Raw genomic sequence first — 17,633 nt, 5'->3', positions numbered from 1 at the left:
CCGATCCGATTCAATCATTTCTGACACTAGGGTATATTATTAACAGGAAAACATTTTCCCCAAATTTCAATTATATATCTCATAGATTGTCCCATATTTTCGGCAAAAAGGCAGCCATAGGCTCTGGGGTCCACATTTTCGTTATATGAAGGCTTCAATAGTTATGGTCCGAGGTGTAGTGTCTGAAGCATCTAGGACGCATTCGACCATACCATGGATACAACATATCACACCAAGGAGCGTAGAGACGTCAGTCTCTCGAAAGGTATTTATCTACTAAATTACCAAATGAGCTCGGGTTTTCTACAGTACTCCTAACGTTGTTGTTGCTTGGCAGCATTCGTCGATAATATTTTCTAACTTGACCACTCTCTTTCTATCTAGAGATTCAAAAAGATGATCGAAACAAGATAATGTTGAAGTAGACGCGTTAATTTAGGATGAAAATCAAAGTCATCCACTTTTTTTGGCCTGACCTCATCTACTTTCAAGGTTAGATGCATAATAGAGAAAGAGTTTTGTATACTGCCACAATTTTAGTTAAGAATTCAATGAATTTTTCTTAAGCGGATAATAATTAGGTTTAATTTAATTGACATTCAGATAAAATAATGTTTGTCTATCAAGATTGAAAATTGAAGCTTTATGCAGCGGCTGTGGGCACAGCAGTTGAAGGTGCAGCAGATGAAGACACAGGTGCCACAGATGAAGATACAGGTGCAGCAGATGAAGATACAGGTGCAGCAGATGAAGACACAGGTGCAACAGATGAAGATTCAGGTGCAACAGAGGAAGATTCAGGTGCAACAAATGAAGATGACGGCTGAGGTCGTGGTTTGCAAGGGCCAAGACCCAGAGGTTTGCCTGGGCGCGGTCCAAATGGGAAATAGGATGATTTTATTCTCTTGCAAAGTAAAATAGTATACTCGTTTGAGATTTCTTTGTGGATTGACCGATATTTTCGGTAGAAGGGCAACTATACGCACTGTGGTCCACATATTCAGTACTTAGGGGCTTGAACAGTTTTGGTTCGATTTAGGCAATTTTTGGCCACAAGGGTTCATACTTTAAGCGCATTATTCACGCAAAGTTTTATCCCGATACAGTCATTGTTGCCTTATTTGCATAGTGGAAAGTGAAAGAATCAGATGGAATTTAAAATGGTGTTATGTGGGAAATAGGCGTGGTAATCCGATTTCGTTCATTTTCACACTATAGCATAGAAATATGAAAAGAATGTCATGTTGATATTAGTTGAGCAGATCCCAAGATATGTGTTTTCACCTAAAACTGTCTAATTTTGAACGCGGTTCCTATAAAGTCAGCTCATACCATCCCAGAGATAAAATTTAATGTCTCTGGCGTGTTTAGTGCTTGATTTATCGCGCTTTTAGTAGTTTTTAACAGTACCGTTATATGGGGAGTGGGTGGAGTTGCCACCCAATTTCAACTATTTTCACACCGTAAGTAGAGGTTCTAAAAACATTTGCTTACAGTGAATGTGGTTATTATAGCATTAGCCGTTTAGGAGATATGCACATTAAACCTATTAGGAGGGGACTACGCCCACTTTAAAAAAATTTTAAATGCAGATGCCCCTCCCTAATGTGATACTGTGTACCAAATAACAGCCTAGTTATGGCAATTTATTTGTTTTTGATTAATGGCGTTTTGTGGGCGTTGCAGTGGTCCGATTATGCCCATCTGCAATACCAATCGTCTCACGGTATCAAGAAACATGTCTACCACGTTTCATAAAGATATCTCAATTTTTACTCAAGTTAGAGCTTGCACGGACGGACGGACAGACAGTCACCCGGATTTCAACTCGTCTCTTCATCCTGATCATTTATATATATATTATATTTATAACCCTATATCTAACTCGATTAGTTTTAGGTGATACAAACAACCGTTAGGTGAACAAAACTATTATACTCTGTAGCAACAGGAGAGTATAAAAATGTTGCGAAAGAATTAAACATCTATTATTCGATGAAATAGTGAAAAAATTACAATCAAATTTGGTATCTTCTCGACTTATATGAAAGCCAAAACTTAGACTCAGTTTTACTGTTATATTACAGTTCGCGTCAGCTAAAATTATATTAAAAACACCTTCAAATGAGATATATGTATGTGATATTAACTCGACCGAAAAGGCTAAATTTAATATATATTGAGTTGATTTGGAAAACGTCAACCAGAGGATCGGGATTCATTGTATTAGGGATATGAGGTTTAGAACAAGGTATATATTCTAATTCAGCGTCAAACCACACAATTTTTTATTATTCCATTTATTTTTATTGAAATATCACATTGACCAACTTGAATGGTTTAAAGTCAGGTGGAAAGACGAAAATCATTATATGGCATATGTTGGGGGCATTAAACGACATATTTGGCATAAAACTTGTTAAAAAACAAAAAATATTATATCCAGTAAATGGGAGTTGGGGGTAGTATTGACCGGATTTTATCTATTTTACATACCACATACTAATAAAATGCTCCCAGGGTTTCTTTCGGTTACCTCACATACCATCACAAATCACCTGGAATAAAGTTAGCCGGATGTTCGAAAATCCTAATATTAATTAAATGGGGGCTTGGTCATGCATTCACGCAATTTTATTAATTTTAGACACAAAGCTACACTGTTATGAGTGAAGCACACTTTCTCATATTCACTATGGTTGCGAGAGTATAAGAAAGCTATTGATATTTCACCTTCTATTATTCTCCTTCCGTGAACAATTTCTTCGAAGATTGTAGCGCTGCCTCATATATCAGTCTGTGCCATGTCAAATAAAAAAGTTTCAATACAAAGACTTAAGTTCGATCGGTCAGTTTGTATGACAGCTATATGTTAGAGTTGTCCGATCTGAACAATTTCTTCGGAGATCGCAGCGACGCCTTGGATAATGATTTGTGCCAAATCATTCATTGTTCGTGAAAATATCTCGTCAAATGGAAAAGTTTTCCCTAGAAGTATTTTATTCCGATTGTTCGGTTTTTATGGCAGCTATATGCTATATTGGTTCGATATCGGTGGTTCCAACCAATGTGCATCAATCTTGGTGAGAAAAGGACGTGTGGAAAATTTCAGGTCTATATCTCAAAAACTTAGAAACTAGTTTGCGTATATACAGACAGACGGACAGGCAGACTGATATGCCTTAATCGACTCAGCTCGTCATGCTTATCATTTATATATGTATATACTTTGTAGGGTCTCCGACGTTTTCTTCTGACTGTTAACAGTTTAGTGGTGAAAAGGGTATATTCAAGCTGTAATTAATATTAAAAAAAATAGTTTTGGGGCTCACAATTTTTGTTTTAAAGAGAACAAGATACGAGTATACCATTTATTGAAACCCTTTAATTTTTAATTTATAAACCTTCAAATCAACTGATTATAGTTATTTAAGTAACTAAGCAGTCGCTGGTACAGCAGTTGATGGTGCGGCAGTTGATGGTGCGGCAGTCGCTGGTGCAGCAGTTGATGGTGCAGCAGTCGCTGGTGCAGCAGTCGCTGGTGCAGCAGTCGCTGGTGCAGCAGTCGCTGGTGCAGCAGTCGCTGGTGCAGCAGTTGATGGTGCAGCAGTTGATGGTGCAACAGTTGATGGTGCAACAGTTGATGGTGCAGCAGTGGATGGAGCAACAGTCGAAGGTGCAGCAGTCGCTGGTGCAGCAGTTGATGGTGCAGCAGTCACTGATGCAGCAGTTGATGGTGCAACAGTTGATGGTGCAACAGTTGATGGTGCAGCAGTGGATGGAGCAACAGTTGATGGTACAGCAGTTGATGGAGCAACAGTTGATGGTGCAGCAGTCGCTGGTGCAGCAGTTGATGGTGCAGCAGTCGATAGTGCGTCAGTTGATGGTGCGGCAGTCGATGGTGCGTCAGTCGATGGTGCGGCAGTCGAAGGTGCAGCTGTTGAACCTGGAAGGCATGGACGGTGATGAATGGGGAAAACTGGTGGTTTTGGGAAGCCAAATGGTGGTGGTTTTGGGAAGCCAAATGCTGGTGGTTTTGGGAAGCCAAATGCTGGTGGTTTTGGGAAGCCAAATGCTGGTGGTTTTGGGAAGCCAAATACAGGTGGTTTTGGGAAGCCAAATGCTGATGGTTTCGGTATGCCAAATCCTGGTGGTTTTGGTATGGCAAATCCTCTAAATATTTTAAAGCCACCTAGGCTTATTCTTGGTCCAAGACGTTCTCGAGGTCCGAATCCTAGAATTTGTATATATTAAAACAGTCAGAAGGTTTATCAACTGTTTACTAGCAATACCTACCTTCAACCAGGACAACCGCGAAAGCGATAACGAATAATACCGTAAAGAATTTCATCTTTTCAACCAAATGAACTTTGCCAAACTGCTGACTTTCCAGTGCTTTCTTGATTCTTATATAGCATAATTTACCTTCACCAAAGTTCAACAAACAATTTTTTTCAAAATATTTATATATTCATTTTATATTCTAATTTCAAACCAACTGTGAATACAATTTCCTTTATAAGTAAATATAAACAAATAATTGTGAAAAACCGCCTAATTATTTATTATACGCAACAAAATAGTAAATATTTGATTTTATGTAGTTCATTAGACGTGCGGTCTAAATCCAAGACTGCTAGACTGTGGATCTGAGGACATGTATTCAAAACAACATGCGTTGATCACAAGCCTTGCAAAATCTCTACAAGATTGAATTTGAGAATTAAATGTCTAGTGTCGAAAAGAAAACCACGCTTTATAGATATGTTTCTTAGAAGAACCAAAGAGGAGAACAAAAAAGTAGCACAATGATATGTCTTTGTCTCGACAAAATCGGGGACGGTTTTTTAGTCATTGATTTTATCCATGTTATGAGAGAGCAATACAATTCATTCCTCTTTCTTTTTTCTAGCCCATCACGGCCGAGACGTTTAACACGGAATCCGGACGGTACGACCAAACCGGGACGAATGGTCAGCTAAGTCTACATTGACTCAAGACTTGTCTATCAGTTAATGCAGTACATTAAAAAGGCACTGAAGTAGATATTCATAGCTGTTCAGTTACTGTCTACATAAACCGACGAAAAAACTTGACAATAAGTTCTATAATTTTAAAAAGAAGAATGCCACTAAAAAATAATAATATCTATATAAATAAAGAGAGCAATAATTAAAAACGTACTACTTATGAGCCAGAGGTTGTTGCATATTTATAGGCTACTGAATATTAAGAGCTTTCGACTTTAGATCTGATAATCTATTAATAGCAGTAAGAATCAAACTTGTTTAACAATATTTAATATTACTAAATTAGATTATCTGAAGATGTGTTGCCTGATACGTACATTAAATAGAAGCGGATAAGGTCTGATACAAATCATAGAGCCTGAAGATACCAAAGTCATTAAAGTGGCAGCTCACGAAGTATTTGGAGCAGTAAGTGCAGTGGCGGAACCGACAGTACGCATTCTACCACACCAAGAACCATAAGCTCGAAGTATCACACCAAGAATCGAAGAGAAATATCAGCATATAAAGTACCAAAAGAAGTTGTTATATTTCCTGCAATAGTACTTCTAATGTTTTCTAATGAGCCACAATGCGACTGATCGGTTCAAAATGATGATCGGCACTAAATGATGTTAAAGTAGATAGGTTAATTTCAGATTAAAATTTAAGTCATCTAATTTTTTATCCTAACCTCCTCTACTGTCAAGGTTAGATACATAATAGAGAAAGAGGATTGAATACTGGCAGTAAAGAGTTCTATGAATTTTCTTAAACAATTAAAGAAACCAAATTTTATTAAAAGTTACTTAAGTTCCAATTTTATGGACATTAAGATAAAATAATTTTTGCCTTTATAGATTGACGCTTCCCACAAAACTTTATGCAGCGGTTGAGGGCGCAACAGGTGCAACGGATGCAGATTCAGATGCCACAGACGAAGATACAGATGCAGCAGATGAAGATACAGGTGCAACAGATGAAGATACAGGTGCAGCAGACGAAGATTCAGGTGCAGCAGACAAAGATTCAGGAGCAACAGATGAAGACTCAGGTGCAACAGATGAAGATACAGTTGCAGCAGACGAAGATACAGGTGCAGCAGATAAAGATTCAGGTGCAACAGATGAAGATACAGGAGCAGCAGACGAAGATACAGGTGCAACAGATGAAGACTCAGGTGCAACAGATGAAGATACAGGTGCAGCAGACGAAGATTCAGGTGCAGCAGACGAAGATACAGGTGCAGCAGATGAAGATTCAGGGGACTGAGACGAAGATACAGGTGCAGCAGACGAAGATACAGGTGCATCAGATGAAGATACAGGTGTAGCAGATGAAGATTCAGGTGCATGAGGTCTGCCTGGGCGCGGTCCAAATGGGAACAGTGGTGCAGGTCCGCGAACTCTTGCAAAAGCACCAAATCCTCCAAGACGGCTAAGGAGCCTTCCAACTAGTCTGACTGGTCCTCGTCGCCCATATCCACGTTGCCCTGGAATTATTTTTTAAATTTAAATATTTTTGAAGGAACACAGCAACACTCATTTAGTGCAACATACCATTTACTAGGACGACCACGAAAGCGATAAAGAATAATACCGTAAAGAATTTCATCTTGTTAATCAAATGAGCTTTGTCAAATTGCTGACTCCAGCGGTTTCGTCAGTCTTATATAGCATAATTACGTTTCAGCAAAATTTCAGTAAACAATTGCATTGTATTTAGATATTTTAATGAATTTATAATTATAAACCAACTATGAAAACAATTCCTGTTGTAACTATAAATAAATAAATTATTTTGTAAATATAAAATTTATGTAATTAAATAACTAACGAAAATATTTAATAGTATACACAATAACAAAAGTAAATTTTAGACTGGCGGTAGACTATTCATATGATCTGAACGTTGGAATTCACTGTCTAAGAACCTGTATCCGAAACAACATGCATTAATCAGACGCTTTGTGAATAAACTCTAAGCCTTAAGCCAGTTTACACTGACAAAATATTTTCATTGGAGGGCTGCAAAGTGATTTCTTGCGATTCAGGCTGAGTTATTATACTTTTTATTCTGCTATCAATGCAGCGAAAAAACTTTAGTCCAAGGATTTTTAAGAAGCGTGACACAACAAAGAATACCTTTGTTTAATAGGCTGGATATAGGATTTTACCCTCTGTATCAAAGAGCCCATAACAAAGAACACTTGAGTAAGTTTGTATTGTTTGTTTTCTGAGTAAAATTAAAATAAATATTGTATTTTTGCTTTTATCAAAGGTTTTTCGATTTTTAGACAAAACTGTATTTTGTTAAGTTAGTTATTATTGCCGCTCTCTTTGTTCCTCAGTAAAGCAGTAAAAGAAGTTATGTTGTTCATTAAGTAAATGAGTGAGCTCAAACATATTTCTCGAAATAATTGATTTGATCACTTAAATTAATTCGCCCACCCACGCTTTGATATTTATTGAAGATCTGATTAAGCCCAAAACTTTTGGATTGTCAAGGAATGAACCTTGAGTCCATCATTTCTAAATAGAACTTAGCCAAGATGTTTGGTGGAGAAATATAACCTTATTATTAGGATCTTACTCATCATTAGTTTCCATCTCTGAAGTAAAGAAAAACTGATTTCTTATTATAAACGAGTTCATATTGCTTTGATAAGTATGAATAATCTCTTCCTCGAACTTAGTTTTTTCTGACACACTGAATTTTAATGTTTACAAAAGTAATAAGTCTCCATGTTAATGGTTGTTTTCTGTATCCGCTGTGGTTATGCGTATTACCCTTTTCTATGTCTACTAATTCCGCGAAATGGGAGGAAGATTTTAGTTCCTCGGAGAATACCCTAAAAAAAATCGCGTCCATTTGAATCCTATGGTATATAATGGGAGATGGAGGCAATGTCATTAACCATCATAGCATATTTCTTTCATTCAAATCTAGAGAAAAATCTTACGTCGGAACCACTATTGAAGTCATTAGAAAATATTCTGACTTTTTGAGTGAGTGCTTCTTTGGACTATCACTATAACCAAATTAACTCTTTTGTTTGAAACATTGCTTTGGTACCCCGATTTCTGTATTGCACTTAGTTAGTGCTGTTGTTATAGTCATTTACAGCATACGGAATTATATAGTATAAGAAAGATACAGAATATAGGAAATAATATGCCGTAATTTAGTTTGTTCAGATATTTATTTCTTAGAGGTCCGACATTCTTCGCTTAACCAATCTGTTTTTAGAGATATCCAAACAGTTGTTATTTCTCATTGAAACGTCTTTCGTTTTTGTTTAAAGACAACAGAGTTTGTCACTTTGATATCAATAAAGTGAAGAATAAATTTTCAAGTAAGAAAGGGGGTGTAACCGAACATTTCATACTCTTGCCTGATCAAAGCCGAGAAATACCTTCAGGTTTTGGCAAAACTTTTTTATATTTATTAAGAAATTTAGCAAAACTTCATTGTTCCACTAAATCGTGAAAGGATTACCAATTTGGTATGATAGTAACATAGTTTAAAGGTCATGTACTCACTTAGTTTTATTACTATATTTTATTGTACTTCCCGTCAGCGAAAATTATACTAAAATCATTTGAGGACATAGAAATGGAAGGGCTGATTGCACTTATTTTCGACATTGCTCAGGTATACTTGAGAACTTATTATTAAGCAATTTTATAATTATTTAAATATAAACATATGTTTAAAGTAAAGTCAGCCGGACATTTAAAATCGTGAATATCAGTCATATTAGTGCAAGGCAAGTTTTCGCCCGCTTTTATCCGTTTTAAGCACAAAATTATGGTACACGTAAAATAACTACCACATTGGCCAATGTATGTGGTATAAAAGGGGACTAAGAGAAGTATAGATCCGATCCGATTCAATCATTTCTGACACTAGGGTATATTATTAACAGGAAAACATTTTCCCCAAATTTCAATTATATATCTCATAGATTGTCCCATATTTTCGGCAAAAAGGCAGCCATAGGCTCTGGGGTCCACATTTTCGTTATATGAAGGCTTCAATAGTTATGGTCCGAGGTGTAGTGTCTGAAGCATCTAGGACGCATTCGACCATACCATGGATACAACATATCACACCAAGGAGCGTAGAGACGTCAGTCTCTCGAAAGGTATTTATCTACTAAATTACCAAATGAGCTCGGGTTTTCTACAGTACTCCTAACGTTGTTGTTGCTTGGCAGCATTCGTCGATAATATTTTCTAACTTGACCACTCTCTTTCTATCTAGAGATTCAAAAAGATGATCGAAACAAGATAATGTTGAAGTAGACGCGTTAATTTAGGATGAAAATCAAAGTCATCCACTTTTTTTGGCCTGACCTCATCTACTTTCAAGGTTAGATGCATAATAGAGAAAGAGTTTTGTATACTGTCACAATTTTAGTTAAGAATTCAATGAATTTTTCTTAAGCGGATAATAATTAGGTTTAATTTAATTGACATTCAGATAAAATAATGTTTGTCTATCAAGATTGAAAATTGAAGCTTTATGCAGCGGCTGTGGGCACAGCAGTTGAAGGTGCAGCAGATGAAGACACAGGTGCCACAGATGAAGATACAGGTGCAGCAGATGAAGATACAGGTGCAGCAGATGAAGACACAGGTGCAACAGATGAAGATTCAGGTGCAACAGAGGAAGATTCAGGTGCAACAAATGAAGATGACGGCTGAGGTCGTGGTTTGCAAGGGCCAAGACCCAGAGGTTTGCCTGGGCGCGGTCCAAATGGGAAATAGGATGATTTTATTCTCTTGCAAAGTAAAATAGTATACTCGTTTGAGATTTCTTTGTGGATTGACCGATATTTTCGGTAGAAGGGCAACTATACGCACTGTGGTCCACATATTCAGTACTTAGGGGCTTGAACAGTTTTGGTTCGATTTAGGCAATTTTTGGCCACAAGGGTTCATACTTTAAGCGCATTATTCACGCAAAGTTTTATCCCGATACAGTCATTGTTGCCTTATTTGCATAGTGGAAAGTGAAAGAATCAGATGGAATTTAAAATGGTGTTATGTGGGAAATAGGCGTGGTAATCCGATTTCGTTCATTTTCACACTATAGCATAGAAATATGAAAAGAATGTCATGTTGATATTAGTTGAGCAGATCCCAAGATATGTGTTTTCACCTAAAACTGTCTAATTTTGAACGCGGTTCCTATAAAGTCAGCTCATACCATCCCAGAGATAAAATTTAATGTCTCTGGCGTGTTTAGTGCTTGATTTATCGCGCTTTTAGTAGTTTTTAACAGTACCGTTATATGGGGAGTGGGTGGAGTTGCCACCCAATTTCAACTATTTTCACACCGTAAGTAGAGGTTCTAAAAACATTTGCTTACAGTGAATGTGGTTATTATAGCATTAGCCGTTTAGGAGATATGCACATTAAACCTATTAGGAGGGGACTACGCCCACTTTAAAAAAATTTTAAATGCAGATGCCCCTCCCTAATGTGATACTGTGTACCAAATAACAGCCTAGTTATGGCAATTTATTTGTTTTTGATTAATGGCGTTTTGTGGGCGTTGCAGTGGTCCGATTATGCCCATCTGCAATACCAATCGTCTCACGGTATCAAGAAACATGTCTACCACGTTTCATAAAGATATCTCAATTTTTACTCAAGTTAGAGCTTGCACGGACGGACGGACAGACAGTCACCCGGATTTCAACTCGTCTCTTCATCCTGATCATTTATATATATATTATATTTATAACCCTATATCTAACTCGATTAGTTTTAGGTGATACAAACAACCGTTAGGTGAACAAAACTATTATACTCTGTAGCAACAGGAGAGTATAAAAATGTTGCGAAAGAATTAAACATCTATTATTCGATGAAATAGTGAAAAAATTACAATCAAATTTGGTATCTTCTCGACTTATATGAAAGCCAAAACTTAGACTCAGTTTTACTGTTATATTACAGTTCGCGTCAGCTAAAATTATATTAAAAACACCTTCAAATGAGATATATGTATGTGATATTAACTCGACCGAAAAGGCTAAATTTAATATATATTGAGTTGATTTGGAAAACGTCAACCAGAGGATCGGGATTCATTGTATTAGGGATATGAGGTTTAGAACAAGGTATATATTCTAATTCAGCGTCAAACCACACAATTTTTTATTATTCCATTTATTTTTATTGAAATATCACATTGACCAACTTGAATGGTTTAAAGTCAGGTGGAAAGACGAAAATCATTATATGGCATATGTTGGGGGCATTAAACGACATATTTGGCATAAAACTTGTTAAAAAACAAAAAATATTATATCCAGTAAATGGGAGTTGGGGGTAGTATTGACCGGATTTTATCTATTTTACATACCACATACTAATAAAATGCTCCCAGGGTTTCTTTCGGTTACCTCACATACCATCACAAATCACCTGGAATAAAGTTAGCCGGATGTTCGAAAATCCTAATATTAATTAAATGGGGGCTTGGTCATGCATTCACGCAATTTTATTAATTTTAGACACAAAGCTACACTGTTATGAGTGAAGCACACTTTCTCATATTCATTGAGATAACTCACACATTAGCCGATATTTGCGGTATAAAGTCAGCCGGAAATTCGAAAATCTTTATAATAGGTATTTAAGAGCAGAAAGTAATTGAAGTAATTGTAAATAAAACGAACAATTTTTAATCTTCATCAATATTTATTTTGTCTCTTTCTGAAGCGATACACGTATGCCACCTCGAATTCCATTCCATTGAAAAATGCCTTGTAGGCGCTGTCCGGAATCGGCTTAAATTCCCTCTGCGAATTTTCTTTTACGGCCTTAATCGAGTCGAAACGAGTTCCACGGAGAGGTAACTTGAGTTTTGGAAACAAAAAAGTCGCATGGGGCCAAATCCGGGGAATGCGGTGGTTGATCGATGGTATTGAACGAGTTTTTGGTCTTAAAATCATGAATTATGCTATGTAGCAATGAAGACCAAGTTTTCGGAAATTGTTGTTTTTTCGATATTCGCAGTTTTGTTCGTCATGAATTCGATCCAACAGGACAGACAGAGAGTTTTGAGGCGTTTGCGTGAAAACATCCGTCGTAAACGGCCGGAATTGTGGGCCAACAATTTCCGGAAACTTTCTGATCTTAAAGGGGGCTAAGGGAAGTATTGACCCAATTCAACCCATTTTTGACATACAGCCATACTAGTATCAGGAAAGGATGCTCTCTGAATTTCAATTATGTATCTAATACATTGAACGATAATTTCATTAAAAAGTCAACTATAGGTACTAGGGTCCACATATTCGGTACCGAGGGGCTTGAACAGTTCGCAATTTTTGGTCATTGGGTGGTATACTTTAAACGCACTATTCGTTCAACGTTTTATCTTAATTAATATATGCTTCTTGATTTGTATATCGGAAAGTGAAAGAATCAGATGGAACTTAAAATTGTGTTATAGGGGAAGTAGGCGTGGTTGTAGTCCGATTTGCCTATTTTCGCACTTTAACAGAAGAATATACCGAATGTGGTTGGAATCGGTCGAGAAGATCCCGAGATATGGATTTTCACCTGAAGGTGGGCGGAACCATGCCCATTGTACAATTTTTGTATTGGCTCCTACAAAGCTTATGTGTAAAACTCAAAGTCACTGACTTGTTTAATTAAAGAGATATCGCACTTTTATTATTACACCATTTTATCCACTTTTACACTGTCGGTAGAGGTGGTAGAAACATTTATTTCGAGAGAATTTGGTTTTTAAAAATTTTTTAAACTGAAGATGCTCTAACTCGATTAGTTTGAGGTGATACAAATAACCGTTATGTGAACAAAACTCTAGCAACATGTTGCATGAGTATAATAAAATACAAGTAAAATAAAACCCTAAGCCTGAAACCTGAATCCTGTTTACACTGGTCACAGATAGTTTTCCGGAAGAAATGAGAGGAAAAGCTTTCGATGTGTATGAAGTGGTTTCTTGCGGAACAGGCTGAGTTATTACACTTTTTAATCTGCTATCAACGTAACCTGTCGAAAAAACTTTATTCCAAAAACATTTAAAAAGAGTGAACAACAACAAACGATCGCTTCGTTAAATATGATGGATACAGAATTATACCCTCTATATCTCTTAGTCATCTCCAAATAACATAGAATCTGTGTTTTACGGTCGTTAAATGAATAGCAAATAACACTTGAGTAAATAGTTTTCTGAGCAAAAATAACAATAGCAAAAAATAATTTTATCTATTTAGTAATGTTCTAAAAATGTATGCATGGATGGCCCATATGTACATATTGTATGCACATATTGAAATATTTGAAAAGAAATTTGTAATTTTTGTTTGATGCTTTTTTACTTTTTGCTACTTTAGAAGTTCAGATTTTTTAATTGCTCAAATACCTGGTAGTTATTTCTTGCGAATTGTTGCAAGTATTTTAATGTCCCTATAACTTCGGCGTACGTTTGTATAGTTTTGGAGTCATTTTCTGATTCTTTTTCCCCTTCTGAGTTGCTACTGTCATCATCAATAAGTACTTCATTCAAACGATTCAACACACTTCGTCTCGGTGCACACATTATTATTAATATCATTGAATGTAGACTATTCTGCTTCATTCACTTTTATGGTATTATCTCTTCAGAAGGAAAAATAATTTCTGGATCAAAAAATAACTCGTCTTGTTTGCGCCAATGGCAAATCGTTTTATGCCTTGATCAAATGGTTGGCAAACAGAGGTTGTGTAAGCTGGAAAAATATTAACTTTATATATTTGACTGTCATGTCCCTGGTATGTGAAGTAGCGTTACCTAAAAATAACAGAACCTATCTTCTCTCGTCATCCATGACTTTTGATTTAACTTTTGTTAAATTCTTTACATTTATATTTTTAAAAGCACAAGGGTGAGCTGCTTTGCCAATGACTTAAATAAACTGCTTTTCATTAGCAAAGCTAACACAAAAACAAACTGTTAAACGTTCCTTGGCTAGTTTTCCACCTACACAAGTTTCTCTTTTAAAAATCAAGATCTTTTGGGGTAGAGCTCGATAAAAAAAAGTCCAGTTTCATCCAGGTTGTAGATGTCTTCTGGTCGATAGTATCGTAGGTATTCTTCGCATAAACTGCTTCTAAATTAACAGCCCGCTTCGCCTAACATTTTAGAAACATGTACATACATTCTTATACATATTCAGAATAGTGACAGCTTAATACCTTACTGAAACCCATTTGAAATTGATATTGTTTCTATTTTTTCTTTTCTGAAGCCAACCATCTAAGGCATTGAAATTATTTACACCTAGCTGCTGCGCGATTTCGAGGGATTTTGCTTTTACAGTAAGTCCTGATATTGGAATTATTTTATTCCTTGCTTGTGCAAACCAATTTAGACAGAGCTTGTCTATTTGTGACCCGCCAGAACACTAATTTAATTCTAATTTTTGTTTATTTTTTAATATTACGGCAGCTCAGGTTTTCCTGATTTTGAATTTATTTACTGCATTACATACAAGTATATAATAACTTAAAGTTTTTTCTTCCACAGACAACATATTTTTACGACCGATTCTTGCTTCTTTACGTACGGGCTTCTTACGTAACTTCAGCGTACTGGCATTTTTATGATATATGATTTATTATTTTCTCAAATTTTTATGTCCAAAGGTTTGGCTGTCCGGTTAAAAGAACACCTCGTCCGCTTAATAGAGCTGCACCTAAGAAATTATAAAAGCTATAAGAAAAATGTTGGGACCGGCCAATGTGCACGGTTAATGGAGCGTCCGTTTAATGGAGCTGTCACTGTATTATTATTTTTATCGAAAGTTTTTCGATTATGTTGACAAAACTATAAGTATATTTGTTTAAGTTGTTGTTGCCGCTTTCTTTGTTCCTAAATGGAACAGTGAAATAAGTTATGTTGTTAGTTAAGGTAATGAATAGGCCCAAAGACATTTACCGATCGGCCGAAAAGTACTGATGATGTCAGCCAACTCCAAAGAATCAATAAAGAAATGCATCAAACAAGTATTAAACTACTGACCCAGGAAACTCTTATAGAATGCAAAGACTTAGATCAAATAATAACCACAGAAGAAGTCCTCTATGCACTATAGAGAGAGTTTGACAACACCTACAGAGCCACTCAAACAGGGCTTACAAAACTCCCACTTAAGGCTGCTACACAACTGTTACAGAACAACAGTCAGAAAGTTGAAAGTAGATCAAAACTGTGTGTAACTTACGATGAGGGCAAATACCAGGTCAACGACTGTACCTATTAGTCAAAATGCTTGCTATATTATGTTATGAAAGCAGGTATCAGCGTAACTATCACTTTACTGGAAGCGTTAGATGCCCGGCATTCAAGAAAGCGGTACAAGCCCTACAATGACTATGAGGGTTTTAGAACTGAAATAAACGCCAACCTCCCCTTTAACCCTTGGAAGAATAATATCAGTACTCTTCCCAACCCGACGCCAACGTAAGAAAGTACAACATAAACCCATCTAAAGCTCCGGGCCCAGACACCATTCTTCAAATAGCGCTTAAAGCAGCGATAGTCTAGAATATAAACCCCTTATAGAGTAATATATCGACATAATCAAGGATGTGGAGCATACCTTGTTCCACTGTCCGCAATACTAGCAAGAAAGGCGATACTTGATGAAAACATTTGGTATATACCTGAAAACTTAGTAGGTTGAATCAGAAGAGAAGTGGAATGTTGTGTCCGAAACAGCTGCTAAAATCATGAAAACCCAAAAAGCCAAGGAACAGCAGCAGGGAAGAGAACTATTAAATTTAATTAGAGGAACAGTTCACGAAGTATTTTTATAGTTACAGGCGTGCTTCAGTTTGTAGTATCTAAACGATGCTATTAAATGAGCGGTGGTTTAAAGATTTAAAATCAGCTTTAGCAGTTTTTGAACGTGGACAAGGACGCATTCGACCAAATCAAGGGTCCAAAAAATTCAAGTTGTACACTTTTTTTGCCTCGGCCTCATCTACTGTCAAGGTTAGATACCGTACATGATGAAGAAAGAGTGCTTTCGAATGCTTTAGTTAAGAATTCGAATAAAATATTATAAATAATAAAAATTCCTGAAGCGGATAAAGAAACATATTTTTAGTTTTCAGTTTAATTTTTAAATGACATTCAAGGACCCTGGGGTCTTTATACGAGGTTTGTTCAATAAGTATAGTGAACTTTGATGGTTTTCGATGGTTTTGTTGCGTTTTGTTGATACTCATATTTTGAATGTTTCTTCATTTTTGACAGCTTTTTTGTTTGAACGCGTTTTGGTTCGTCTTCGATTTTTGCTTATTCCAAAAAATGGATCAAAAGAGTTTGTATAAAATTTTGTGTGAAAAACAATATTAAGTGCTCGGACACATTCCGAATGATACTTTGGTATATGGTGAAGCTACCTTGGACAAAATCAACGTTTACCGGTGGTACAAAATGTTTTCAGAGTGTTCAGAATATGTGAACGACGAAGGCCAGAGGAAAGCCAAACATCGAATCACCATTACAATCATAACTCAAAAAAAACAATTGAAAATCGAATACACGTAGCCCGCGAAAATTCAAAATTCGCGATAATGTCAATACTATTTCTTATGTAAGTAAATACAAGGAAATAAATTCGAACTAAAAATGACCGAAATTTAATATACGTATAATAATAAAAAGTAAATATTAAACTGCCAGTAGACTAGACGAGTAGTTCGAACATTGGACCTCATAAAATCCAACATAAAACGACCTGGCTGCAACTAAATATCCTTATAGAAAACCAAATCAACCATCTGTGTTCAGCAAAACTTGGCGCAGAAGCCTTTTCTTTTAAACTTTCGCACTTTTAGAAGCACATAATATCAAAATAAGAACGCAAGTTATGGCCATTACCAAAAATGAATCTACAAACAGACAGCGCCTTAACGTCGACGCGTTAAAAGATTCAGCTACCCATTCCAGATATGTTTACTTCCTCAACAAGAATATGCCTTTAAGCGAGAGTACAACACACGACGTAAGAACCTTTTCTCGATGCATGAGAATTCAATGCAATGAATAATATCATAGACCGCAAACGCAAAGTCAAGGCTCTTTAAAAATTATGTAAGACAGCCAATAAAGATTACTTCATAAAGAAGTTAAGCAGTCTTGTCGTTTTGTGTGTCTAAGCGTGTGAAGCAGAAATTACCGCTTGTAAGAACAACTTACGTAAATTATACGAGCAATCACCTAATTAAAGACGAAAATTATGTTTTAATTACAATGGATCCCGACCAATTGGTTGAATTATTCGGACATTTTTCTGGAATTCTTAACCCTCCAGACACAGAATGAACCGCCACAAATGTTAAAAATCCAACATTAACATTTGTCAACCATTGTTCATCAATATCACCTTCTCCGCCCAACGTGGAAGAAATAGAGGCTGCTATTGAGCAACTTAAACCAGGAAATTCTTTCAGATGGTGACATGATTCTTCCCGAAGTCCTTAAAGCTGAATCTGCAGTCTGCACGCGCTATGATTATCCAAAATATTCTGAATAAAAACTAGGATTTTTATTTTTTGAATAAAAATACACTTCTTTATT

At 36.3% G+C, this 17,633-nt stretch overlaps 2 protein-coding genes across 2 annotated transcripts; both read right to left on the bottom strand.

Annotated features, from left to right (window-relative positions):
* Positions 1-3,319: 3,319 nt before the first annotated feature.
* Positions 3,320-4,455, bottom strand: LOC138856277 (uncharacterized). Its single transcript, XM_070106782.1, has 2 exons — positions 4,297-4,455; positions 3,320-4,234 (listed from the first exon to the last, which is right to left on the bottom strand). Exons 1-2 carry the CDS (start codon positions 4,349-4,351, stop codon positions 3,438-3,440), a joined length of 852 nt encoding a protein of 283 aa, XP_069962883.1. The 5' UTR covers positions 4,352-4,455; the 3' UTR covers positions 3,320-3,437.
* A 1,384-nt stretch (positions 4,456-5,839) lies between these two features.
* Positions 5,840-6,781, bottom strand: LOC138856278 (uncharacterized). The gene is made up of 2 exons (XM_070106783.1): positions 6,569-6,781; positions 5,840-6,501 (listed from the first exon to the last, which is right to left on the bottom strand). The coding sequence occupies exons 1-2, from the start codon at positions 6,621-6,623 to the stop codon at positions 5,891-5,893; spliced, it is 666 nt and encodes a 221-aa protein (XP_069962884.1). The 5' UTR covers positions 6,624-6,781; the 3' UTR covers positions 5,840-5,890.
* Between the last annotated feature and the right edge of the window lie 10,852 nt (positions 6,782-17,633).

Source organism: Bactrocera oleae, chromosome 3 (genome assembly GCF_042242935.1).
Source record: "Bactrocera oleae isolate idBacOlea1 chromosome 3, idBacOlea1, whole genome shotgun sequence".
In the NCBI taxonomy this organism is placed as follows: Eukaryota; Metazoa; Arthropoda; class Insecta; order Diptera; family Tephritidae; genus Bactrocera; species Bactrocera oleae.
This window is presented reverse-complemented; position numbering and strand designations above follow the sequence as displayed.

What these genes read in the sequence shown, in the direction of transcription:
- LOC138856278 (XM_070106783.1), bottom strand. Translation starts at nt 6,623, where the DNA reads ATGAAATTCTTTACGGTATTATTCTTTATCGCTTTCGTGGTCGTCCTA. An exon ending in CGTGGTCGTCCTAGTAAATG is followed by an intron (nt 6,502 to 6,568) that starts GTATGTTGCACT and finishes AAATAATTCCAG; the next exon opens with GGCAACGTGGATATGGGCGA.
- LOC138856277 (XM_070106782.1), bottom strand. Translation starts at nt 4,351, where the DNA reads ATGAAATTCTTTACGGTATTATTCGTTATCGCTTTCGCGGTTGTCCTG. An exon ending in CGCGGTTGTCCTGGTTGAAG is followed by an intron (nt 4,235 to 4,296) that starts GTAGGTATTGCT and finishes TACAAATTCTAG; the next exon opens with GATTCGGACCTCGAGAACGT.